The sequence below is a fragment of the Hypanus sabinus genome, chromosome 25 (genome assembly GCF_030144855.1).
Source record: "Hypanus sabinus isolate sHypSab1 chromosome 25, sHypSab1.hap1, whole genome shotgun sequence".
NCBI lineage: Eukaryota > Metazoa > Chordata > Chondrichthyes > Myliobatiformes > Dasyatidae > Hypanus > Hypanus sabinus.
Genome location: NC_082730.1, coordinates 40,452,733 through 40,480,471, shown reverse-complemented (window position 1 = coordinate 40,480,471; position 27,739 = coordinate 40,452,733). Strand labels below are relative to the sequence as shown.

The 27,739-nt window shown below is 38.3% G+C and overlaps 1 protein-coding gene across 1 annotated transcript; it reads left to right on the top strand.

Annotated features, from left to right (window-relative positions):
• Positions 1-27,131, top strand: LOC132381195 (cysteine and glycine-rich protein 1-like). Its single transcript, XM_059950486.1, has 6 exons — positions 1-87; positions 13,375-13,487; positions 20,644-20,812; positions 23,077-23,206; positions 23,945-24,038; positions 25,936-27,131. Exons 2-6 carry the CDS (start codon positions 13,376-13,378, stop codon positions 26,010-26,012), a joined length of 582 nt encoding a protein of 193 aa, XP_059806469.1. The 5' UTR covers positions 1-87; position 13,375; the 3' UTR covers positions 26,013-27,131.
• The last annotated feature ends 608 nt before the right edge of the window (positions 27,132-27,739 follow it).

Genomic DNA, 27,739 nt, shown 5'->3' with positions numbered 1-27,739 from the left:
AGGCGTAGTCTTTGGCCGCGGTTCCGCCTTAAATTCAGCGCTGTTCCCGCTGTACGAGGAGGGTTCGGGACGCACTGAGACCAGCAGGTAAACTTTTAAACTGCTACTTAAGAGTTGTTTGTTGCAGATGCATCGGAACTACCGCTGATTTCAGGTGCAAATGGCAGGTGCTTTGAGGTTGGCTTGCGATCGATGTTCTTTGTCGGCGCCTCGGGGGAACGTTTCAGAAACTTTTTTTTAGGTGTGAGGGATATGAGTTCTGAGCTAAAATCGCGTACAAATCGGTTGGTAGTCTGGCTGCGGTAGGGAGCAGCTGTCAGCTTTTGGTCTACTCTCTATATTAGGTAAAACTTTGGATGTGGCGAATATGATCACTTTCTGCGAAGTTGTATTTCCCTGGGGAAGAGTAATGTGACTTTTGAATAATAAGGCGTTAACAGGAAGCTGAACGGTAGTGTTGCATTGACAGTCCTAAGCCATGTGCGGTGGTAGGGACTGCTCCGGTGAATCGGAACTTAAACCGGTCTCGGTTCACTGTCACTGACAACATGATGAACCTTATTATAGACCGGGTTAACTTGATTGAATTGTATATTCAGAACTTTAGAAACAGCCTTGCTTTAATAATCACTTGTAACTAGCCCAGGAACGAAAAAAAAATGCCTGCGTCCAACTTCGTTTTAAACAAGTACTATAAAGACATGGAAAGCGAAAGCTCCCGGGGGCTTAGAGACTTTCAAAAGAACTCAACATGGGCTAACTATTCCAAAGGACACTCCTGGAGAGTAGGGAGGAGAGAATGTGGGGAACACTGAAATATTTTGGAGATGGGCAAAAGAGAAGTAATGAAAGGGTGGAGCTGCTCTTGGACCCAAGTATTCTTGTGGAGGCAGAGCACAGCTTGGGTACTAATAGTTCTGTGCACTTTTGTTTACGAGAGGATCTTTCCCATGTTGGGGGAAAAAAGGGAGAAATTGGATAGAAGTTAATGAAAAGGAGACTTTTAGACTGCTGGTAGCTGTTTATTTTGTGTGGGGGAAAAAAGTCAGTTGGTTTAGATTAGTTTACATCAGTGGTTTTTAAGACCATTAAAGCTGGATAGAGCAGAGGCTTTGGCTACAAACTTGCAATGCTCCCTGAATTTGGGAGAAGTGCCAACAGACTGGAGAATTGCTTATTTTACAGTGTATCCTATTCCAAAAAGGGAGAGAGATTGGGAGATAAATTAGTAATGACTAGACAGTTTGTCATCCGATAATAGTGAGGAACTTCGGTGATTATAATTCAAGACAAACTTAACTCTTGTGTGCAGGAGTTACTGATGGGCTTTCATCAAAAGCAGATTCAGTGGAGGGTCGGGAAAAAATGCAACTGATTTGTTAAGGAACTTGGTGCCAGACTTGCAATTACTCTGGACCATTGGATACCATTTCTAGGACCCAATAAACTTCTAATTTGCTTTTATAATAATGCCTGTCATATGATTTTGTAGACTCTTCCATTGAGGGCAAGTGGGTTGAAAGCAAAGTTAGGGCTTGCTAAGTGGAAAGGGAGCCTGCAAACAGCACCTTCTGAGCCAGAGGCAGAACAGTCAGGATTTTTTGGATCATTGGATTGTGAATGATCAGAATTCATCTGTGGAATAATTGATATGTATGTGGATTTCCAGAAGGCACTTGCAAATGTTCCACAAAACAATCTACGGGCATGATTCAAAGCCCATGTAGTTAGGACTGAGTAGGATAAAGTAGAGAGCAGTGATTGATGGTGGTTTCAATGTCTTCTGTTGGGTATTTTATTCGGACATAGCTTTTTGATTCTAATGAATTGTACTTTGTTATGGAGCAGAAGGTGTATGATTTCTGGTGTAAGGATTGTACCAGAGCTTGCCTATGCCAGGGGAACAGTCATGGACCAGACCTAGTGAGAACATGTCAAAATGGCATCCTAGGCCAAAGGCATGTAATATTAAAAAAAAAGCAAGAATGTGTTGCAAGCCTTTTTATATAGCTGGATGGAACACAATTAAAGGGTTGTACAATTGTGGGTGCACCAGTTTAGGAGAAAAAATGAAATGCTGTAGAATGTGGAGTGTGGTTTGCCGGAATGTCAGGGAAAAGGAATGATGAACATTTTGGAGAGACCAGTATAGTAGATTGTTTTCCTTTTCAGTTATGAACTTGTACAGCACTAACACAAGCCCTGTGGCTCTCTGAATAATGGCCAGTTTACACGTATCATAGAACATTACAACACAGTACAGGCCCTTTGGCCCACAGTGTTATGCCAACTCTTTGCCCTACTCTAAGATCAATCTGACTCTTCTCTTCCATAACCCTCTACTTTTCTATCATTGATGTTCCCATCTGACATTCTTAAATGCCCTTAATTTAGCTGCCTCTACTACCACCTAATACTTGCCTTTGACCCCCCCCCCCACCCCCAATACTTTCATCCAATCACCTTTAAATATGCCTACTTTTATTAGCCAAGTCCACCCTGGAAATTCTACTATTGGTCTTCTCAAATACTGTAACACTCAATCTTACACTAGACACAATTTATAGTGTTCAGTTAACCTACCAACCTCTGTCTTTTGGGTGTGTAAGGAAACTGGAACATCTGCTGGAAACCCATGCAATTACTGAACTTGCCCACCATGTGGATTGTACAGGTGCTCAGGACTGAACCAGACTGCTGAAACTGCAAGGCGATAGCTTTTCTAGCCACACCACTATTATCCAGAGGAAGTTAAAAAGCGATGCAAGGGAGATGTCCAAAGTCATGAATTGTTTGCCCTTAGCTAGCAGTAATTACCCTGAACTGGATTTGTTTGTTTACAATCATGATGATTCATGATTTAAATATCTCCATTTAAAAAATGGAGCTTCCTACTCAGAGTCCAGTCTGTATAGGGTAATGGCCTTTTCATTATTTACTAACTGAAACCTATGATGCAACTAGGACCTCTTGCCAGTTAAGGTAGCAAATTTTCAAAGTACATTTATTATCAAAGTATGTATGCAGAATACTACTCTGACGTGTCCTCCTGCAGGCAGCCACGAAACCATCGAATCTGTTTAAGGAAAACCCAATGTGCGAAAAAGGAACAAATTGTGCAAAAATCAAGCAAGTAACACACGGCATATTAAACATTAAACCGCAGCGTCCACAAAATGGTCCATGCGTGACAGGCAGTGGGTCAGTTCAGTTTGGTGCTGTGTTGTTGACTGCAGGCCACAGTCACCGGGATGATTCTGTGCCAAAGTGCCTTGATCAAATTGCGTAACCAGAAACACATGGAACATGAATCGCAGAGCACTCCCCAAATAAAGACACCGACAGCAGTTAGCACTGAGGACATTAAACATCAGGCCGCAGAGTCCTTCCCCAAAAACAGAATCCCACAGCCGCTATCTGTGATTGAGCCTTGCAGTGTGGAGCCCAAGCCTCTTGTCCCTTCCTCCAGCAGTAGCAAGATGATGATCAGGCAGACGATGCTGAACACCCGCTCGCTGTCTTCTCTTGTCCTCGTCAATTTCAATCTTGCTGGATGCTTCAAAGGGCGAGGCGTAAAGGAGTGACCATACCATGTTGTAACCCAATCCCCACTAATCTCTCCTGCTAGGGCAAAGTGTTATTCCGGACATCAGTCTGGTGATCGTTCACAGCATGTTCTTCCTTGGATAGGGAGACCAGTCCTAACTCAGACGTACCATTTGTGGCAGTACTCCTTTCTAATTGGAATTAATTTGTCTTCATTCTTCTGCTCAAATTCTCAGCAATATATGCTGACTGAACCTGGATGTTATCTTGCAGTGATTGGCATTCAGAAGGACACTGGTCCCTACGTGTACCGGTGTTTTCATCCTCACCATTTTTAACTAATAGTCTATCTGTTTTCTAGAATAGGGTTGAAATCTTCCATTAAGGTAGATTTGAATTATTCTACTCCTCCTCTGGGACCCACACAGCCTGATTTATCATTGCATGAGGAAATCTGAAGATGCTGGAAATTCAGGCAACACACACAAAATGCTGGTGGAACGCAGCAGGCCAGGCAGCATCTATAGGGAGAAGTGCTGTCGATGTTTCGGGCTGAGACGGTTCTTCAGGACTAACAGTCCTTAGTCCTGACGAAGGGTCTCAGCCCGAAACGTCAGTTGCTCCCCATGGATCAGCCTTTCTGACCGCAGCCCTGACCTGATTTCTGGTACTGAACCTACTGTGCAGTGGCAGGACACTGTACCTCACTTGATGAATGTGCTGAGATCAGAGACATTTCAATGGTGAGAGTGAGTGGAATTTCTCCTTGCAATCTTTGCCAAGCCTTTCTGTTGCTTCACTCAGCTGGCTGTTCATTCCACAATCTCTATGGATCCAAAACAGTAATATTTTGGGGAAGAGGTGCATTCCTATCGTATCTGAAATTGCAAGAGTATAATGAACATGCTATTATCTTTTGAGATAAGTGATGCTCATTTACCTCTGTATTTTTTTTTACTGTGGATAAATCATAAGCTTTGCCCTGCTGCCATTTGCCACCTGTTGCCCTGGCTGCTGCTATTCTCTTCCTTTCCATATTTCCATGATATAATAAAGCATAGCCCATAATGGTGGGCTAGAAAGTATGGGTGTGGAAAATCCCAGCTCACAAATAGTATTCTGTTCTTGTTTAATGTATTTTGTTTTGGCTAAGTCAATCGCAAAAAGAATGCACATGTTTTCCAAGCTTTTGGAGCTGCTTACATGAATCAAGTGGTTTTGATTTATATTGACTTTTTAGAATAGGCGTCATTTTTTCTCGTTTTTGAAATAGGGGCACATGTAGTGATGAACTGATGATTTGTGGGCATGGATTTTAATTTATTTTTTCTTCGTCCTTGATGGTGACATGTTGTTTAGGCCCACGTGCAAAAACAGAGCATCTATCATTCTGACAAAATACAAAATTCTAAATGTACATTGCCAGAACCCATGATTTTGTCCCACGGGCTCTCAAAACTTTGGAATGGTGTTTATTGTACCACTAAATTGCTTCATTATCAAAAACATTTTTGGGGTTAGAAAGAAATGCAGTTGGAAGGCATTTGTATGATTGTGTAATTGAGTGGGATAAAGTGTTTTTAGTGTGCATGAAGATGCCCAATTTCCAAAAGACACCAAATATCTGACTACCATAAACAAATGTGGTGACCTGTGAATTAAAATGACTAATATGTTTTTAAAACTACTTTTATTCAAAGAATTTGTGATGTAATTCCCAGTACAAGTCATTTCATTCTATTAACATGACATCATTATTGAGAAGTAAGCTTGTGGATGAGCAAGTCCTTTTATGTCGAGTTATCTTTTTAATGCAGACCCTGACTACTTCCTTATGAGGCTGACTCATCTGGTTTCTTATTTAGTGCATTAGTTGAATGTTGGTTAAAGAGGTTAACCAGCACCTACACTGTCACACTTGATGCTTTAAAATGATGCATTAAGAAGTGTACATTTTTACATTAGTTGGATTTGATGCAATTTTTAAAATTAAAAGATTAACCCCTGGTAGAGATATCTGTAGTGTGCAAAATGTTGGATTTCTTCCTTACTGAAGATAGACTCTTGTTGGTTCTTGCAATTTCTCCTGTGATTTTTAAAGTACATTTATCTTCAAGGTATACATGTAGTATACAACCCTGAAATTCCTCTCCCCCACAGACAATCATGAAGCAAAGAAGAACCATGGAACCAACCCTTTCAATGAAAAATATCAAACTCACCTATGTGTTTTTTTTTAAATCATGTAAATAGCAACAAAAAACAAGCAAATATAGAACACAAAATCAAAAGGCACATGTCATTTCTGTTCATTGTCCTTTTCAGGGCAGAATGGTAATGTAGTGGTTAGCACAATGTTTTGTAGTACAGGTGACCCGGGTTCAACTACTGCTGTTGCCTGTAAGGAGTTTGCACTTTCTCTCCATGACCACATGGGTTTCTTCCAGCTGCTGCGATGTCTTCCCACAATGCAAAGATCTACTGGTTGGTAGGTTAATTGGTCATTGTAAATTGACCTGTGATTAGGCAAGGATTAAATGGAGGTTTGCGGATCGATGAGGTTCAAAGGACCTATTAACCATATAACAATTACAGCATGGAAACAGGCCATCTCGGCCCTTCTATTCTGTGCCAAACGTTTACTCTCACCTAGTCCCACTGGCCCACACTCAGCCCATAACCCTCCATTCCTTTATAGTTTGATGCTAATATACATATTGCACTGTACTTCAATTTTTAAACACTGGTAATCATCTGCAGGATGTTGTGAATACCCCAAAATTTTTCCAAAAGTGAGAGCACACTAAGATGTCTCTGAAAATTTATGAACCATTTGTACAAAATCACTCTTGGTCCTTTGAATGCGCTGTTGAATTTATACTCTTGCGTCTGTGTGATAGATCACGGTTGTTGAAAATTGGAAAATCCTGATTTCTGATTGAGATGACACTCCCACTTGTGTTAATAGCTGCAATATCTGGGAAGTCTTGCTTACAGCATCGCCTGCTAAAGTCGCTTGGCTCACATGAGAACAGAAATGACACTTAAATCTGTTTGGTTTCATTTCCCAATGTGGTGTAATACTGAAATAATGTTCCTTAGCTTTCACATGCATCGATACTCAGTCCACCAATTTGATAAATGAGTGCTTGTAAGAATTTATCTTTTGGGTGATTTTGTTATTTATGAGTTCTGTAATTTTTGGGTGAATTTGAAACCACTTCTCCCCACCTATACTTATCCTAAGTATATCAACAGAGTAGATGAAGGGAAATATTTTGTTGGGTTAATTTTTTTTTCCTGACTATTCTAAAGGCAGGTAAAAGTACTTGTTTACAGAGAAGGTAAACTGGGAGTGTGCGGGGATGAAGGATCAGTCTTAACATGTCTTGACGCAATTTGCCTAGAACAAGGGTCGGCAACCTGCGGCTCTGTGATCTCTGTGCTGCGGTTCCCCGTAGTTTGTTAGTTTTTGAAATGTAATTCGAAATTTGAAGATTATGGTGATCTTGTACAATCTAAAAATGTTGTGGCAACCCATTTCCTGGCACATCCGAACCGGCTCACAATTAGCCACCGTTCCGGCTAAGGGAGATAGCCTACAGGGGTTTGTGAGTACGTGTCTTTTGGAGCATCCACGCCCACGGGGTCGGGTTGAGGGAGGCTTTAAATCAAGGCTGTTTAGTTCGAATAAAGTTACCTTTGACTGCAGTGTCTTTATTTTAGCGCTGCGTGTAGCACACCGCTACAACGTGTTTTTTTTATTGCTATTAATATACATCACCACTGCCAATGCCTGACACCCGCCAGTGCGCGCTTTCTTTTAATTCTTCGATCCAAGGTAGGCTACCTATGGAGTAACCTTCAACCCAATGTCTTTTTTTCGGAGTTCAAAATGTTTTTGTTGCATGCAGAAATGTAATTTCGTTTTCTATGCAGGAGTTCATCAATTTCATAAATGCAACACATTATAGTTTGTTTATACATAGCATAAAGGCAATAAAAAAACATTGTATGCAGTGTTATTTCATTTTAAATGTCAAACGGGTTTTGTGGCTCCCAGTGTTTTCTGTGGGAAATGGGTCCATATTGTCTCTTTCAGTGGTAAACGTTGCTGACCCCTGGCCTAGAATGTGGTACTGTAATACTAGTAGTCAGACAACGTTGTTCCACTTTGAAACAAAGTGCAAAGAACAAGAATACAGAGGAAACCTAAAATCTATCCTAATTATTGAAGTAACGTTCTCTTTCTTGACACCTTTCTATTTTGAACTGAGTGAAAAGAGATTTTTCATAAATCTTCAGATCACTTTCTGCTTTTACTTTTAAGACTGAGCGTCCTGTGGTAAATCCTTGTCTGCTCATAGGTGAGGCAGCTGGCAAAGAATCAAATCTTGTATAAAGGAGCAGCATGTATTGTAATTTTTAATGTCTCTTGACTGGCTTTACACTAAATGACATCAAACTATAAATTATTAACTACACACCCTCAATGAGGAGATACTGTCCTTTTGAAACTACAGTCAGTGCATTGTGGGGAAATCTGGTAATTTTGCCTGGTAACACAATACAAAACTTTGTGTGCCAATAAGTTGAGGGAAAAGAGCCATTGTTTCATTTGTACAGGTTCTGGAATAGTGGTATACTCTAACAGTTTAGTATTTCCTGAATTTAAAAAAAAACAAATTAATTAACTTAGTTTTCCATTTTGAACCTGTAGCATTTTCCAAGGTACTTGATGGCTTTATTTGATCATTTATCATATTGGATGGTGATGGTGGGGTCCTTGAACACTAAATGCTTGACTTTTATTTCTAGATAATGCAAATATCCTGGAGCAATGTTTTGACCTTTCAAATTACCAATTCCTTTCCTGTCACAGATGCTGTTTGACCCACTGAGATCCTCCAGCAGTTTGTTTATTGCACAAAAGCTATCCTGTTGTCCCTATTCCAATTCTCTCAGATTTGGTGTTTTATTTGCTGGGTTTAGAAGCCCAGGCTGAACTGCATTTTAGTATTCAATGCCATGGATTAAATTGGCCAAAGCTTCAGGTCATGGATTGGAGCTAATGGGGAGTTTAAAGAAGAATGTTGGTCCACAAAACTTGTTGCTTTGGGGGTATTAGAGCCAACAGCAAGTACAACACTTCTGGATTGTGGATCATAAAGCTGTTTTGAAATTCAGTATTAGATATACTAAAATTGCTTTTGTGTACACACTATCAGCTCCCGATGTCAGCAGCTTGCAACTTGTTTACATACTGTTGCCAAACAGGATCGTAAAAAGTGCTCACCAGTTTCTGGGACCATTCTGTCTTTGTAGTTTCTTTGTCTGTGTCATTTTGTTCCTTTCCTATTAACCTTCTATGTACTGAGGGTCTTGGGGCTTATGCAGTAAATGTTGTTGAAGAGGCAGAGGAAATTTACAAAATTCCAAAGGGATTTTTTTTCTGTCTCTATCTTGGCACAAACTCCAGCTTGTAGCTGGTTAGATTAACTGTCCTCCCTTAGTACAGGAGGTTCTATGAGCCTGTACATTGTACTGTGAGCCTGTTGGTATGAGACTGGAAAGGAGGCTCTGAAAAAAGGCTCCAAAGCATTCGGGCTCTCACAACCAGAGTTTCTTCCCCCAAGCTATCAGACTACTCAATACCCAGAGCCTGGACTGACACCTTGCCCTATTGTCCTGTTTATTATTTATTGTAATGCCTGCACTGCTTTTGTGCACTTTATGCAGTCCAGTGTAGGTCTGTAGTGTAGTGTAGCTTTCTCCGTGTTTTTTTTTATGTAGTTCAGTCTAGTTTTTGTACTGTGTCATGTAACACCATGGTCCTGAAGAACGTTCTAATTTTTACTGTGTACTGTACCAGCAGTTATGGTCTAAATGACTTGACTTGAGATCACGCTAGGCCTGAAGTGAAACTTGCGCATCTGTTAAGAATAAATTAGACCATGTAGCATTTTTTTTATCACAACACACAATTTACATGTAAAAGGGGTTAATTTTATCTGGCGTTCAATCACTGTTAGGTGTTCTATCTATAGTATGTTGTGCTTTTAATAGTTCAGTAATTTTGTAAAATCTGTTTGATTAAGCATTTGTTGCTTAATTGTATATAAAAATGCATTAACTGCAGATGTCATTACGCTACCATGTGATGTGCACATCTTGCTTAAGGTAAAACACAAAGTTTGACTCGCATATCAAACTTCTGGGTCTTCCTTTGAATCAGTTTAATATTTTGGAGTTGGACAGCTTAGTTCCATAAATTAATCAAAGTAGCATAGCGGTTAGCCAATGCTATTACAGCGTTGGGTGTCAGAGTTCCATTTCAATGCCATCCGCAAGGAGTTCGTGCATTCCTCCTTGGGACATGTGGGCTTCCTCCCATCTTTCAAAGATGTACCAGTTAGGAGGTTAATTGGACATTGTACATTGTCCTGTGATGAGGCTGGGGTTAAGTAAGTGAGTTACTGGGTGGTGCAGTTTTTTGGGCTGAAAGGGCCTATTCTATGCTGTATCTTTAAATAAAGAAAACCTTTAAAAATCTCTTTGTATCAAATGCATTTTTTTTTGCACAGACTGTTGGACACATCCACGTCATGAAATGTGAAATTGTTTGACCAACTTATTGGAGTTCATTGAATTAATATGCCCTGTAGGAAAAAGGAACCAGTGGATGTACGAGACTTGTATATTCAGAATGCATTGCCCGTGGTCTGTTATCAGGAATGTCTTGTTTTGGATCTTGTGCTTGAGTGTAGCTTTGGGCCTGTGGCGTAGTTTGTGCACAGAAAACAGATTTTCAAATATAACATGCATAGGATCTGTTCTGGCATGCTGAAGATAAATTTGTTTGAACTTTGGGACCTCTGTACAATTTCTTGCAATTGTTGACACAAGGAAATGTGGATACAAGCTTAGCAACTTCTGTGTCATTAAGATTTCTTTAATCAAGGGAGCTCTGTGCTTGTTCAGCCTCGCAGATATTTGCACAATAGAGATACATAGATGATATTCTAAGTCTTGTGAAAATAACTCTTCAAATAGATCAAAGCTCAATTGGCAATGATGGTTGAAGCTGAGGTCATGCTCCTGGTGCTTGACAACGCAAGCGCTCTAACAAAGAACAGCAGCTAAAAGCACTCGTGCCATTGCCATTGGCACAACATCAAAGCCTGGTTTCCTTTTGAACTATTGGTTAGTGCGATATTTTATGTGGGATGATTGATTGCAATTTGGCCATTTGTTTTCATGAGAAATTCAGAATGATAAATTTTAAGCCAGTTGTTGTGAGAGCAACACCGGTCAGCCCATCATTAATTTTTCATCTCATCTGGTTGTATCAGTGCTTGAGTTCATTGGTGCATAGTTGGCCAGGGTTTCGTAGTAGCTGTTTTGACCCTAATCCAACCTGTTTGCCTTTTGGGTATTCTACAAAACTGGAAGTTGAATCTCTGCCACATCCCTCATATAACCTGTGCATGACAGCACATATTTGAATTTCCATTAGGTCAGAGAATTTCCATGTTCTGAAAATGCTTTACAATGTGTTGATGGTTTCTGTGCATTCTGCTTTGTTCTGATTCTAATTTAGAAACCCATTAATTGTAATTGTCCAGTTCTGACAAAATTAGACATCCTAGATGAAAGCTGCTGCGCTGTGGTGATGCTGGTATCCGTGATCTCAACGCCAGTGACCTGGGTTCAATCCTGACTACCAGATCTGCATGTATGGAGCTTCCATGTTTTTCATGTGGCTGTGTGGGTTTCTTCTTGCATCCTGAAGACTTGCTGTTTGGTAGTTTAATAATTGATTTCTAAACTAGAAGTAGAGGTAAGTTGAAGAGCGTGTGAGAGCTAACAAGTTTAGGGGGTAGGGAATGAAAATATGATAAGTAAAGGTATCATGAAATTGGGATTGACAGGAGAGCTGATTCCAAAATTGTCATTTAAGATCCAGAGGATCATCTGTAATGGTTAAAGTTGGCTTGCCTGGAGTTGCACTTGAGAACCTGAATACTTTCCTCTAAGACTTGTCCTTTTAGATCAAAAGTATTTGTGTTAAAGGCATGAAAATACTTTGCCTGAGGCACAAATCACTCTGACTTGTTGACATGCGATTTGGACAAGACAGAACAACAAGTCATTGTTCTGCAAAATAGATTAACCAGTTCTGAAAAGCACAGAATTCATCACGTAGAGTTAAAATCTTGATTTTTTAAAAAATTTTTTAAATCTTGATATATTTATTGAAGCTTGGCACATCAGTAAAATCACTAACTATTCTGGGGGGAAATATTGTTCATATTGGTTTCATCATGACTTGTACTATCTATCTTGCATAGTTCTTCACATTAGCGATTTTCAGGTCAGTTATAGTTGACTTCAGTTTTATCCCTGCTGATATTTAGTGGAATAACAAGGGAGATAGCAATTTAAGTCCCTATCGCACAGGTGTCCATTTTTAAAAAACTTTGGATGCAAAATCTTTGCTTTGACAATCCCAATATCTAACTGTAATAAGCTATGAAATTAAATATGCAATAGTCTGGAAAACAAACTAATTGAGACCATCCCTAACTTAAGGACACTGTATAAAATGGTTAATTTATGTTGTGAAATGAACTTAAATTTTTAAGCATCCATTCACCAACACAAACTATAGTTTTGATACCAGACAAAGCATCATTGATAAGAAATCCCAGCAAATCTCCTGCATCTCATGCTTGAACTTGACCAAAAAGCCAAACATTGGTAGCAAAACTGGGAATGTGCTCATTGTTAATGTAAATAATCCAGCAAATTGAGCTGGTGATGCCCATCAGTGGTTAAATAGAATGGATTTTTAAATTGTTTACAATGCTCTGTCATTAACATATGCAAATAGTAACCAGTTTTTCTGTTTGAAGAAATTGACTTTGCAATCTAATTGTTAATGCTGTGTAGATGGGGCTAATACCAAAGCATAGGAATATTTTTTTTAAAAATCTGCTTAACTTGGCCAGACCAGAAAGGAAATGCTCATTCTTGTAGGTGACAGTTCTTTTGAGTTAGCTTACTTGTTTTTTAACCTTGATCTCGATTCTTAATATTTGCTTAGATGTTAATTTACCCATTTTCTTTCATGTTTGTTGCTTTTTCTCGTTCCCTATCTGGTGGTAGTTAATGGAGTGAACCAAGAATCTGTTTGGTATTCTCGTGTGCCTGAATGAACACAGCCAACCGGTGCCACACCCACAGTAATTTGCGTTACAGCATTTTTGCGCTGGAAGCTGATTGGGAAAGGGATTTTAACAAATGTGGCATTACACAATATACTCCTAGCATTGAGTTCTGAGCCAGCTAGAATTTTCTGCTTCTGAATGACTGTATCATAGCCAAATCTGATTTTCATGTGTGCCCAAAATCAACATACTTTTGTTCTGCAAAAAGATATTGTCAGCTTATCATTCTCTTTCCTCTCAACAGTAATGTATTTGCATGCATTATGTCACAGATCATTTACCTCTATGCCAGCCAATGTTGTTTATGCATTGCTGAATGATGCATTACTGAATCATGGTGGGCTTTTTCAAAATGGATTTATTAAAAGAGGTAGTGAAGCAGTTACTTTCCAAGGAATAATTGTGCAACAAGAAAATAACTTCTAAATTTCAGTTCTTCTCATAAATAACCAAAATATTCAGGAAGACGTGCTCTAGATCATTGAATGTTTCACTGTCTATAGATGCTGTTTGAACAATTGACAATTGCAAGAACTGTTTTATTTCAGTTTTCCCATATTTGCATTATTTTGAAGCAGTGTCTGTTTTTTTTCTGTAGAATGCCGAACTTTGGTGGTGGAAACAAGTGTGGCGTTTGCCAGAAGACTGTATACTTTGCCGAGGAAGTGCAATGTGATGGGAAGTTCTTCCACAAGTCATGCTTCCGCTGTAGTAAGTAGTTAGTGAAATTTCACTTTATCTGTATGCCTAGTTAAGTGATAACAGTTAACCTTGCAAAACAAAGATTTTCTATTTTCCTACAGAATTAAAATTGGGGGTAGTAATTAAACTACTCATAAAACATAGATAAGTATAGGACAACAGTAGGCCCGTTGGCCCACAGTGTTTATATGGAACATGATGCCAGATTAAATAAAATCTCTTCTGCCTGCACATGATCTGTATCCCTCTGTTCTCTGCATATTCATGTCTCAAAGGCTCTTAGATGCCACAATTGTATATGTTGCCACCAATATCCCAACGGCCCATATTAAGCACATAGCACTGTTTCCTAAGAAAATTTGTCCTATACACCTGTTAAATTTCACCACTTTTCACCGTAAATACATGTGCTATTCAGTTTGTATTTGTAAAATTGTCCATTTTTGTAAAGAATCCCAGTGATTTATCATTTCCAAGTTCTTTTGACTATTTGCAGGTAATAGAGAATTCTGCAAGATTCTAATTACATTTTAATTAGTAGTTTAATGCATTTAGCAGCTTTTGCATGCCAATATAGATATTTTTCTGCTGCTTTCTTAAAAGCCACTATCCTATTGATTAGTAATATCCAAAACGACTTCAGCTGGAAGAAATGGAAGTGCTTCACTGTAGTGCCTCTCCCTCAAAGCCAGCATTTTTTTCAATCTTTTTATTAAATTTCATATATAAAGAAAAACATAACATAATATTAAATAGGTTATAAATGCACTAGACTTGAAGTTAAATTAGTAATAAGATAACAGTATCTTATTAAGGTATCAGCAAAAAAATCTTACAATAATCAATCAAACCTATATTGATTATACATGAAAAAGAATAAGAATAGTCACCAAAAGAAAAAATATATAAAAATGCAAGAAAAAATGTATATTAAAAAAAAATAAACCTAAACTAACATGGGCAATAATAACAGTTTATATGTATATGATAGTGTCAAAAACTCCGGAACTCCATACCAGAACAAGAATAAAAAGAGAAGAGGTCTGGAAGAGGCCAAATTAATTCATATGAAAGTGTCGAATGAACGGCCCCCAAGTTTCTTCAAATTTAATTGATGAATCGAAAATAGTACTTCTAATTTTTTCTAAGCTCAGACAAGAAATAGTTTGAGAGAACCACTGAAACATGGTGGGAGGATTTACTTTCCAATTTTGTAATATAGACCTTCTGGCCATTAATGTTACAAAGGCGATCAATCGTCTAATTGAAGGGGAAAGTCGACTACTATCCTCATTTGGTATACCAAAAATTGCAGTAATAAAATGAGGTTGTAAATCAATATTCCAAATTGAGGAAATGGTAGCAAATATGTCCTTCCAATAGTTATGTAAGGTGGGACATGACCAAAACATGTGGGTCAATGAGGGCCAGCATTTTTTGGAAGTTAGTGTTAACTTCTGTTTGGAGATAATTAATTTTACTTCTTGGGTTATGTGCAAAATTTCTTCTGTCCTGAGTAGGAGAACGTTGATCATTTGAATTAACCTGTGAAGAATTCTGTCCCATGTGAATACACTTTTAGTCATCTTTAATCTGTTTTGTCAGTAATGTGAAGAAAATGCCATACCTTTGACTAGTCAAACTATAATTGGCGTAACAGAAAATTAATATCGGCATAACAGGTAGTTGTTATCATTTGACCTTGAGTCCAAATCTCATTTTCAATTTGTGTAACTTGAAGAAACCGTTGTTTCAACCCACTGTCTCCTCTATTTGGCAGACTTCAGTTTACTTACAGTGAGATTCCAAAATGTTATTTGCCAAAGCATTCTAGTCTACTGATGTTATGAGCTGCTCCTGTTTACATTACATCATTGAAACCAACTAGCTGAGGAATATGTATTCATTTCCTGTATTTGTCCCAGTGTTGGGAAGGAACTGGTTGTCTGTATTGCGAAATAATGTCACAAAGTAAATCCTGATGAACACTTTAAATATTCATGCAAAACTTGGATCGTTAGTCTGTTAATGTCACAGATCCTTAAATGTTCCTTTACCTCCATTCTCTCTGTATGCAAGGTAAACTTGTAACTGGAATATTGAATGGTTAGATTTTACTAATTAAATATTCAGTTTTTGTACACATTGAGATGTTGAAATAGTGGAGATTTTAATTCCCTTTTCCCTTTCTTCAATAAGCCCATGGTAAGCTACACAATTTCTTATGACAGCTCTTTATCAGACACTAATTTGCATCAATTGAGGCTACATCCACACTACGCCACATAAATCCGTAACCGAAGCTTTTTCTCTCCGTTTTTACCCTCCGTCCAGAGTAAAATGGCATTTTTGTCTCCTGAAACCGGAGCTTTTCAAAAATGCTTTCCAAGGTGGATATTTTTGAAAACGCTGCTCGGGCAGATCAGTGTGGACGGGGTAACCAGAGACTTTTGAAAACGCTGTCAGACAGCAGCGCGCCATTTCATTGTTTTCTAACCTAACAATTTCAGAACAGACGGCAATGAGACTGAAGCCAGAAGAGTTAGAAATGTACTCACCAAATACTTTGACCCATAGCTTACTGAATAAATAAGTATACTGTACTCACTTTACCCTGTTTTCTGTCCTTGCTCGTATAAAGGTGGTTTACCTATTTATGCAAGTACTTCTCTGACAAAAGATGTGTAGCAGCCTAGTGTAACATTGTATGGAAATATAACACTGATGCAGACATGTTTTATACATTTAACATGGTGCTTTATTAATGCAACAGAGTTGGTCAGTTTTTCAATGTTCGTCGTCAGCCGGGTCAATCTGTCCGTGAACCCCGTCGGTTGCCGCTGTACGCTCCAGTATTTGTTTTTTAGTTTTAAGTTCTGCGCGAGAGCCAACAGCTGTCCGTTGTTTAAATTTTTCTAGTCTGTAACTACACAAACGCGCACTTTTATGGCGAGATTCGACACCAAGCATATTGCTTGTTTTCGGTAGATGTGTCCCGCTTAGGAGGAGGAGATTCACAGAAATCTCTGTTTCAGTCTGGATAGAGATATTTTCAAAAATGCTTAGTGTTGGACGCCTATCGTTTTTACGTGAAACCGGCGATTTCAAAATTATCTGGTCTAGTGTGGATGTAGCCTAACTGTACCTTGTGTAGGGACTCTTTTAAAGTTGTGAAGAGGGAAAGGAATAGTAAGCTGATTTGGGTTGGGAGAGGGGGAGGAAATACTTTTAAAACTTTGAACAAGTACAACAGTTGAAAGTGTTTGTAATCAGTTTTATTGCTTACAAACAATAACTTTTGAGCCTCCAGGTCTGGGATTTCTAAAAACTGAATGCAAACATTGCATCATAGTATATTTACAAGTCAAAGCCCAGTCTGTTAAGTCAGGTCTTTTAAAATCATATTATTGATTTTCTTTTTGCTTTACATTTTTAATCAACAGTTTTGATTTGTTTTGAGTATCCCATCCAAATCCATGAGGTGGGTGGGACCATTGCACATTTCTCACAGTTCAGTTTCCATTGAAAGACCAGACAAGTGATTCTTATTTAATCTAATAACTGAGTGCTAATTACTTGATATTTTATTAGAAGAAATTGCTTTTTAAAACATCTTTGAATCTCATCTTCTGGTCTATCGGTGTTTACCAATTGGTCAATTATGAATTTCCAATGTTGTGATATTAATCTTTAGTAGATGCAGTTTAGTAGATGGGACTCTGGTGCTGGTCTAGGAGACTTTCCAGACTACTGGATGTTCTATTAATTTTGCAACTCTATTCACTTTTAGACAAAACATACTAGTGTGATTTTCCAGTAAGCTTTGTGAGTTTGAAGTGAACCTAGGACAAAATGCTGAACCACTGGAATTTCTAAATGCAGGATTGTGGATTAAGTGTTTTGTTGTACTAATCTCAGTCCTCTGGGGTGCAATAAAATGCTTGCCACATTAACTAGTCTGGCATTGGCTGTTAATTACAAACATCCTGCATTTAAATTGATTTGGCAAAATTTGTTCCCATATACTCACTTTTGGCACCCAAACCAATCCTAAACAGTTGGGAAGGATTGTATTTTTGAGCACCATAATATTGTGGTGATTTGATTGAAATATTTGGAATTCAAATTGTACTTGTGATCCTGTGTGGTTGTGGCTATTTATCCAAACTCTTTATTTGTACATCTCCTTGGTGAGAATAGGTGTTGTCCTCACTGATACAAATGTATTTAGATCCCATTTCCAGATCACAGTTGGCCTGGTATAGAATTGGGTGCATTTGAAGCCTAGAGAGTTGACTGCTGTAAGAATTTTTTTTATAAAAAAAACATCTGTTTCTAAGGTCAGATTCTGTTGAAACAAATCTAGCAGATTAAATATTAGGACACCTAGCATTTAAATATATTTTTCTTTCCTGGATATCCAGTTGCTGGGAAGTCTTCCAATTGGTGATTTTTTTTTTCAGATTTAGTCTTCATGTAAAGCATGCCAACATAAAATCAATGTAAAGCATGCCAACATAAAATGCCTAAGACTAACCATAATTGGTAAAAACGTAGTCTGCCTGACTGCCTTGTATGGGTTGAAAGGTAGGCCAAGACATTGGAATGTTTCAGGGAACAAAGACTGCCTGGGTTAAATATTTTAGATTTTTCACATGAGCAGTTTACTAAAAGCAATGAATTTGGAAGGCAATCCAGCTCAACTAATCTATATCCAAATATTTGTTCATTCTATCCTTTAACCAGCTAAGTGATTGGACATGTTACTATGCGATGCAACAGATATCACCTATTAATTAATTTTCCCTGAAATATTTTTTAATTATCTCAATTGAAATTGCCTCATGAAGAGGAATGGAAAGCTGAATTGTATGGAAACTTGTGATGTTGGATCTTTTGATTTATTTTGAGATAAAAGGTTATAATTTGTGGAGAAAACCAAACTACATTATCTGTAGAAAAGTGTTTAATGATTTGCAAGTATGGAATTCTCAAGCATAATTCACATCAATGGAAGTGAATTTCTTAAAACTGGTGATTTATTATTTCTGCCATAGTTGCTATTTTAGCAGCTGAATGAAGTAGTGAATGTTGACTAATTATTAATGTTAAATATACTATTTCAAGTACGAGAACATAGTTTTAGGAAAGGAGAGTATCTGAATACCAGTTTAACAAGGGATTGTCTCTTACAATACAAAACTTGGAACTTCCTGAAGTTTCTATTGTTTTGGTAACTGCAGTGTACAGTTAAAGCAAAAAAGTAGTAAGGTCTAAACAAAAGTTCATACAAAAAAAAATGCAGGTGTTAATGTTGTCAGAAGAGGAATAAGCTTGAACTGCAATTCAGCAGGTCAGACAGCATCAATGAAGGGAAATGGACAGTTTTGCAAGATATTGAATATACATTTTCCTTTGTGGGTATTGCCTGACTCTCGAGTTGCTAAAGTTTCCTACATCTGTGGTTTCATGTCTCCTGATTGTCTAGGACTTTTTAGTCTTTAGTATTACCAGCGTAAAAATATTTTGCATTTTTCACCTAAAAAGGAAGATGCCTTGTGCTTATAACAAAGATGTTTATCACTAACAGGGGGTTATAGCTGAACATATCAGATTCTACACTGGTGAAGGAGCTGGAAGGAAGGTTTTACATGATGCTGATACGATGTATAGTTGGTGCCAAAATTCTAGCCCTCTGCCAGATCTGTTTTGGAGTGTATTCCATGGATCCTTGACCTCGACATGTTTCATGAACTTGTCGTGGTTCACGTTTACAAAAAATTCTGTCATCTATTTGCAACTTGTCACAAAATTCTAAAGACCAATCTCTGGAAATTTTTTTTATAATAAAGCCTTGGGGGCCCTTAAATTACCATTCATAACTTAAATTGTTTATACTGCAGCTGTAATTTAGAATTTTTTAATGTGATAAAGCTGCAAAATAGAAATTTAAAATATTCTCTTCTGTATACTCAATGCCATAAATATCCTGCACTTGCGCTGCCAACCCAAGATTGAAATGCATTGAAGTGTAACCTTTCAAATTTCGCATTTGTTACTGGGATACGTTACATAGTATTAATATAAAGCCATATACCCCATAAGTTGGTTTCCATAGTAATGGAAATACTCCATTCATAAAAATAAAATCAGAATTGGGTTGAATATCATTGGCACATGTTGTGAAATTTGATCGCTGTACGGCAGCAGTACAATGAAATGCTTGATGGATAAATTAAAGAAAAAATGAATTACACTAAGTGTATATACATGTCTGTCAAATAGTTTATTTCAAATGAGTAGTGCAACAAAAACAAATTAAAAAAAAAAGTGGAGTAGTGTTCATGGGTTCAACATCCATTTAGAAATTGCATGACACAGAGGAAGAAACTTTTCATGAATCGCTGAGTGTGAGCATTCAGGCTCCTGTACCACTGCCTTGATGGTAGCAATGAGAAGAGGGCATGCCCTGATGTTCTGGGTGGTGGTGGTGGGGGGGGGGGGAGTGTTGGGTCCTTAATGACGGATGCCAACTCCCTAAGGGACCACACCTTGAAGATGTCTTGGATACCATGAAAGCTAGTACCCATGATGAAGCTGATCTTACAAGTTTCTGCAACTAATTTTGATCTTGTACAGAAGCACTACCCCCCCCCCCCACCCCACAAATACTAGCTGGTGATACAGCCAGTCAGAATAGTCTCTATGGTATACTTGTACAAGTTTTTGAGTTGAAAAACTCTAATGAAGTATAGCCGCTGTCTTGCCGTCTTTATAGCTGCATCAATATATTGTGACCAGGTTAGTTCCTCAGTGACATTGACAGCCAGGGACCTGAGATTGCTCACTCTCTCCACTTCTGATCCCTCTGAGAATTGGTTTGTGTTCCTTCATCTTGCCCTTTCTGAAGTGAGTGTATAACCACTTTAAGAGGGGAGAGAATGGGTGGCTGCTTGGAATATTTAAGTGATCATTTCAACTGTAAATTGGTATTGTGTGGGAGGAGGGGATAATGTATAATTAAATCCAGACACCTTTCTAATTAAAGTAGTGGCATACCAGAATTGCTGGATGTGCAAGCTATTCTTTGCCCTTACTTGCTTTTGGGTTATATTGCAGGAAGTGCTGAAAGATTCCATCTGACAATCTCTTATTTGTTTTCCAGTGGCCTGTAAAAAGAACCTAGACAGCACTACACTTGCTGTGCATGGAAACGAAATCTACTGCAAATCATGTTATGGGAAAAAGTATGGACCTAAAGGTTATGGCTACGGCCAGGGTGCCGGTGTTCTGAGCACGGATACTGGATCAAGGGTTGGAATAAAACCCGTGCAGTAAGTTTGTTCGGTGTTTTTGAGTTGCTTAGTAATACACTACATGCTTCAGTGTTTTCAACCTGAACAAGTATTTGGAAGAATTGTCTTACATCTGTCTTACTCCGGTTTTTCTAGATAACCTGCTCCTTGCCACAATAGACTGCTTAAATTTTTTTCCATTGTGCCTTCATTGTAGAAGATATTCTTGTTAGTTTAAAATTTCATCCTAGAACTCCAGTATTTCTAAAATGTTGTTGGTCTTGTAAATTGATGCTGAACCTAAAGTGTATCCTCCCCCGGTATAGAGAACAAAGTCCATGTACAATTCACGCTGGTTCAAAGAATTCCACAACCTCAGCTTGACTTTCTCACTTTACATTCCCACTAAGACTTGGCTGCTTGCTCTACCCATATTACATGAATCATCTGCACATGCACACCCAACTGCACACCTATATTTACTTTTCCCTAATCCAGTCTTTCCTTCAGCTTTCCACTTCAAATCTCCTTGCCAACTTGTGTTCTGTACAGAGCTGTGTATGGAAATTGATTTAAATCTTTGTGCTGAACTGATAAATCAAATGGATGCCCAGTTGATCTACAGAATAAATTCCTGGGATGGGAAGATTGACTGAAAGGAGGATGAATCCATTACTTGCTGGGGTGTGGACAAATAAGGGGTACACTCAGCATGTATGCGGTAATTCTTTACGCAGAGGGATGTGGTAAATTCAAGGCTGAAATGGTGAAGCTTTGGAATCCCAAGCATTAAGGAAGCTGGTTGACTGATGCTGAAATGCATTTTAGATGAGAATCAGCTATTATTGTATTGAGTGTAAAGACAAGTTCATGGGGTTGCACAAACGATCCTTGTACCTATTTGGATGGACAGGACAGGTTCAGTGGCTTTTAAATGCTATCATTTAAAGTTCCCATGTAACCTCGCATTCTGCATTGGCCTAGATTGTGCTCAATCCATTCAGTTAGGTTGTATTTTTATTTAATTTTTGTAGGAAACAACTCCAATCCATCACTTTGGTGGCTTTGAGCCGTCTCTATAACTTGTGCCTGATCCTGGGATTTGGCTTCCAACTGACCCTGACTGAATCTTGATAGCTTGCCACCTTCATACACTGCTCTTGCATATATCTCTGCTAATTGGGGTAATTTAAAAGTGATCAAAAATATTTTAAAATTGAAAACCTTAAGTTTTTAAAATGGAGGAGAGGAAGGAAGCTTTTTTTTCCACAGAAGTCTGTGACTCCATTGAAGTTGAAGTGTCTGATCTGCATATGGCAGCCAGCCATGGTGTAAAGATGAATGAATGGGTGGGTAGGGTATGGTGTCTCAGCTCCTGACTCTTGGATACCTTGCTGAATGCTCAACTTGTGGAAAGGAAGCTTTCTTAACACTATAGTGTAATAAGAGATGGAAAAGTTTCATGAGTATTAATGAGTTAACATCATTATATCACAATCAAATGACTGTAGAGAAGAAGCTTCTTTACCTTGTGTGGCTCTAGAGGAGTGATCCTTCTCACCTTGTTAAATTGGGCATTTAATTATCTTGCTGCAGAAAGAATCTTCCATTTGCTTCCCATTTCATGCATTGGGTACTACAGATACACTCAGCGGCCACTTTATTAGGTTCTGCTACTGTAACCCATCCACTTCAAGGTTCAATGTGTTCAGAGGTGTTCTCTTCTGTACACCACTGTCCTATGTGTGGTTATTGTTACTGTCAGCTTGAACTGTACTGGGCATTCTCTGTCCTCGGTACTGAGTCTTCTCAACCCACAGAACTGCTTGCTGCATGTTTAATTTTATATTTCATTCTCTAAACTCTGAAGACTGTGCAAAAATCCCAAGGGATCAGCAGTTTCTGAACTACTCAAACAGCCCCACCTGGCACCGACAATCGTTCCATGGTCAAAGTCACTTAAATCACATCTCTTCATATTGTGGTGTTTGGTCTGAACAACAGCTGAACCTCTTGACTATGTCTGTATGTAATGCTGTTAAGCATTGTGTTGCTGCCACATGATTGGCTGATTAAATATTTGCACAAGGATCAAGTGTACTTGATAAAGTGGCCATTGAGCATATATTAAAGCTTATCTGGATTAATTAAGTTATAAATGGGAAAACTAGGTCACAATTCCCCACGAGTCAGGGTATGAAACTTTGATGCTTATCTGGATAGGTGTTTGGTAAATGAGAAGACAAATTATTGACAAATTGGCTTCAGTTAATGCTTGTTGTTAACACTTGTTCTGTTTTCAGACCCCAGGCTCATTGCCCAACAACCAATGTCAATGAATCAAAGTTTGCCCAGAAATTTGGCAGTTCAGAAAAGTGCCATCGGTGTGGACAATCAGTTTATGCTGCGGAGAAAGTTATTGGAGCTGGCCAGGTAATTAAATTTTCTGCACACTTTAAATTTTTAAACTAGCCATACTTGTTGAAAATAAATTTGTTTAATTAAAAAGTGCAAATTGACAAAAATAAAACTACTTTAATTTTAACTATTTGATATGAGTATCAGCTTAAAAATTCAAAGGGCAGTTTAACACAGAACATCTCTAAATAATAGTAATCTATTTTGAAGTATATAGCAAAAACTGCCTAGCTAGAGCGGATTTGTGTCTGAACATGTCATTTGGCTCTGATACAATTCCATCTCTTTAAAAAATGAGGGAGGTAATTATAGGTTTTCCTTCCAGCTGAAACTAATCTGGAGGAAACAAGAGACTGCAGATGCTCGTAGCTGTAGGTCACGCTGCATCCATGGAATGAAGTAGACAGTGTTTTGGGTTGAGTTCAGAAGAAGGATTCTAGCAGGGAAAAGTTGACTCTTTGCTTCCACAGATATTGCCTGATGTGAGCTTGCTCTTTAAGCGGTCAGGAACATTTATCCAAAAGTATTGAATAAATCTGATGTATAATATTGAGCAAATCTCAGATTTGTGGTCAATAAGGTTTATGATATGAGACAGTGTTAATTCTGATTTTCCCCTCTTTTCCCAGATAGCATTTTCATTGTCAATGGAAAGATGTGTACTGATTCCATAATACTAGCATACATGCTGTACCTACATTTTATTGTAATTTTTTTTCAACTACTACTATACCTTGTCTTTCTCTATTTTAGTCTTGGCATAAGGCTTGCTTCCGCTGTGCTAGTTGTGGGAAAGGCCTGGAGTCCACAACATTGGCTGATAAGGATGGGGAGATCTATTGCAAAGGTTTGCTTTGTTTTTAATTGCTATCTTTCACATGATGTGTTGTCATACATTTCAGAAGTGCAGACAATAGCAATTAACTGTTTGTCACTTCTAACCCTAAATGTATTTGTATGATGGTGGAAATTTTCATCCGCCCATTTGGTCTGCCTAAATAATTTTAAAAACGTCTGCATGAACTGTTACCATCAACTAACTGAAATTCTGCATTTTGTCTCTCGTTCAAATCATTGCAGTAGGCTGAGAATGTGAGGCCCAATCACTGAACCCTGTGGTACCCCATTAGTTTATTGTTGTCAAACTAAAATTTGTTCGTGGTGTCTGCCGATATTCTATACATTCCTTCCAGTATACTGTGCTTGAATTTTTTACATCTTTTCTGTGACTTCTTCTGAAGTTTTCTTTTTCAATCTTTTTATTATTGTTATTAATATCAACAAAATAAAATTGATACATAGATAATGGGATTACAAACATACACATTTCAACTGAACATGAAAGAATACATAAGCAATGATTACAGTATAAATGAGTATTCCCAAATCATGGACGATACAATATATAAATAAGCAAGGCAAACCTAGGTATATCATAATATATAATAATAAAAAAACAGAAAAAAGAAAAAGAAAAAAAATTATACAAAAAAATTAATCTAGTAACTAATAAGGAAAAAAAAACAAAATGGAAAAAAAAGAGAAACTGCTGAAGTTTTCTGACAGTCCAAGTACATCTGCGCTGGTTTTCACTTGTCTATTCCGCCAGTTAATCCTGAAAACTGAAGGACTGTCAAAACTGTATTTCCCAGAAGTACTGCAGTAGAAGGCAGCACATCACAAACTCCATGGAAAGCAGAGGAGCACAACACAGATGCTGTCTTTTCCAGTGTGATTTCTTTAGTCAGTCTTTGAAGTGTACTTTCACAGCAAGTCCACTTAGTATGTGCTGGAATAGAGAGTTCGTACAAACTAATTCTAATAGCATGGAGGATTGTCAAGTAGCTGACAGCAATTTGGGGTGGGGGAAAGTCAACAGCTAACAAGTGACCTGACGAGATGATAAAGCTTTGAGGGGAAAGATACTTGGGCTTAGTTGGCTTGTTGGTCCCGGACCACTGCTTTCCCTTTGGTAAGATTGGAAAAACAGGGAGAAATCATTGGAGTTGGTTCATCTAATGATGCTGGTACTGAGATACAGTAAGAAGGCTGTCTTGCATACCGTTCACACTGATCAAGTCAGTACGTTGACGTAGAACGAGGTCAAATGCTGAGTGAATGCAGAAGGAACGTGCAGCAGCTACAGAGAAAGACTGGTGCAGGATCAGAAGGTGGATTGAGAGCCAGTTAATGTTATTGTATGAGGGAACTGTTCAGTGATGTCATGGCAGTGGAATGGAAATTGTCCTTGAGCCTGGTGGCTCCTGCATTTAGGCTTCAGTATCTTCTGCCTGAAGGAAGGGAGAGGAGAACATCCTGGGTACATAGGGGCTTCAATTATACTGGCTGATTTTTCTGATGCAGCAAGAAGTGTAGATAGTCCATGGAGGGGAGGCTGGTTTCTGAGTTGTGCTGAACTGCGTCCATAACTCCACAGTTTCTTGTGGTGCAGAGCCATTGTCATGCCAAGTTCTGATGCATCCAAATAGGATGCTTTCTATGGCGACCATGCAGAGCAGGGAAGAATCTGTAGGAGGAGAGCTCTTAATAAGTGATCACATTCTTAAAAATACGGGAAACATTATTTCATGAGCCTGTTCCCCTTTTAAGTAAATGTATTCTATTAATTCTTTCCTGCTTCGAGAATCACTTAATTTCGATCTTTTTGTATTGGTGTAGAATTGTTTTCATGTACGTTACAAATTCCCACTCTCCAAAGCTGAAAATTTTTTATGTTCTTCTAGGTTGTTACGGTAAGAATTTTGGACCTAAAGGATTTGGCTATGGTCAAGGAGCTGGTGCACTCGTCAACACCCAGTAAAAGGGCCTTGTGCTGAACCTGGAAACTATGTGAACACGAGGGGGCCCTGCCTACAGTATTTGCTGAATTCTGGATATTGCTGTAGCAATAGCAGTAGTAATACAAATTACAGCATTGTGTATATATAAACAACAGGATGTTTTCTCACTTTTTTTTGCATTGCTTGGCACAGGTTACTACATGTACCATGTTATTGTATTGTCTCCAAAGTAAGTGCTTTCAGATTAAATATACTAACGTGAAAACCAGAATCAATAATGACTCCCATCCAAAATCTAATTTTAGTGCTTTGAATCTGCTTATGACTAATTACACACTTCATGTTAGCATGAACTTGGCAGCTGCATTTCTCAACACTACAATATTTATTCACCTCTGTGTTCTTTTTCCCTTGTATGCATGCATCTGTAGAATTGCATATTTGTGCTGTAGTGTAGATGAACTATCCATTTTTTTAAAGTTCTTAGTTGCTAGAATTGCTTAGCCAGGTGTCAGTTCGATTCAGATGTGATGTCTCTAATCTGGTTTATTAGCTACAGTTAATTCAGGTGTTTGATCTGGCTGTTTGTTTCGCTAAATCTTCAAAGTTTCACATGATAAAATTGGTGACCATCGAACACCTGAAGTTTACTCCAATTTAGTCCACTGTTGACTTTTTTCACATTTCAGGTGACTTTAAAGTTGTAGTGGCAAGTAAATAAGAGAAACACTTCTGATTTTCAATAACCTAAGCTTGGACTGCAACGTGCCTAACAAGTTTATCAGCTCTACTTTTGAGGAAATCTTTTTTTTAAAAAAGAAGTATCGATGCAAGGAGTTAAATCTGTGATTCATCCTACCATTAATTTGGTATAAATGTTGCTCTGATAAATAAATGGTAGATTTTTGGGTTGGAGCAATGCAACACATGATTCCCAAATGTTGGCTTGGTATTAACTTGCTTTCTATAGTATATACGAAAAAAGCGAGGACTATATATCATGTTTTTTTTAAGTGCAACTTGTTTTGCTAATTTGATTACCTGTTGGGTTTTTGGACCATTTTCTAAACTTTCTTTTCCATGTTACATGAAAGCAGTGTCTTACATTTCAATAAAGGCCACCTGGTTCTCCTGCAGAATGAGTTTGCTTTCTTTTCCAGAACATGTTTAGAACTTGATCCTCTTTGGATTGTGCAGCTTTTCGTAAATCGGCTTGAACATTTCCTGGCTGTAGATGGTGTTTTTTTTTGGAACTTCCAACATTTAACTATTTCAGCTGGCTTCGTCCAACAGGCAGTTATTGATGCCACCATATTTTGTCACTGGACTGTACTTGATCCAGTAACTAAGCTTGATCATCTTTGGAGTCTTCAGCATTACTAGGGAGATTGGCCCTTTATTAATAGCTTAGTATTTTGTTCCCATCCTAGTGCTAATGCCAGGAGTTGCCTGTGTTGGTACAGCACTAATGTTTGCCTAAGTAGAGTTCAGTAGGGTAATGTAAACTTTCTCATGTTGGGAACCCTCAAGTGATAATTGATACTCTTAGTGCTCACTTCATCACTCAATGGGGGAATGAATGCCAAGAGCCCTTGTAGTCGATAGAGACTTGTTACCTAGTGCTGTGCTTCAATTCTGGTGATGAATTGACTGGACAGACTGCTGTTGGGTTGAAGTAAGGTGTGCAGCAAAACAGAACATAGTAGCTGGAAACTTTTTTTTCCACTTTGAGTATGCTTGGCTCATC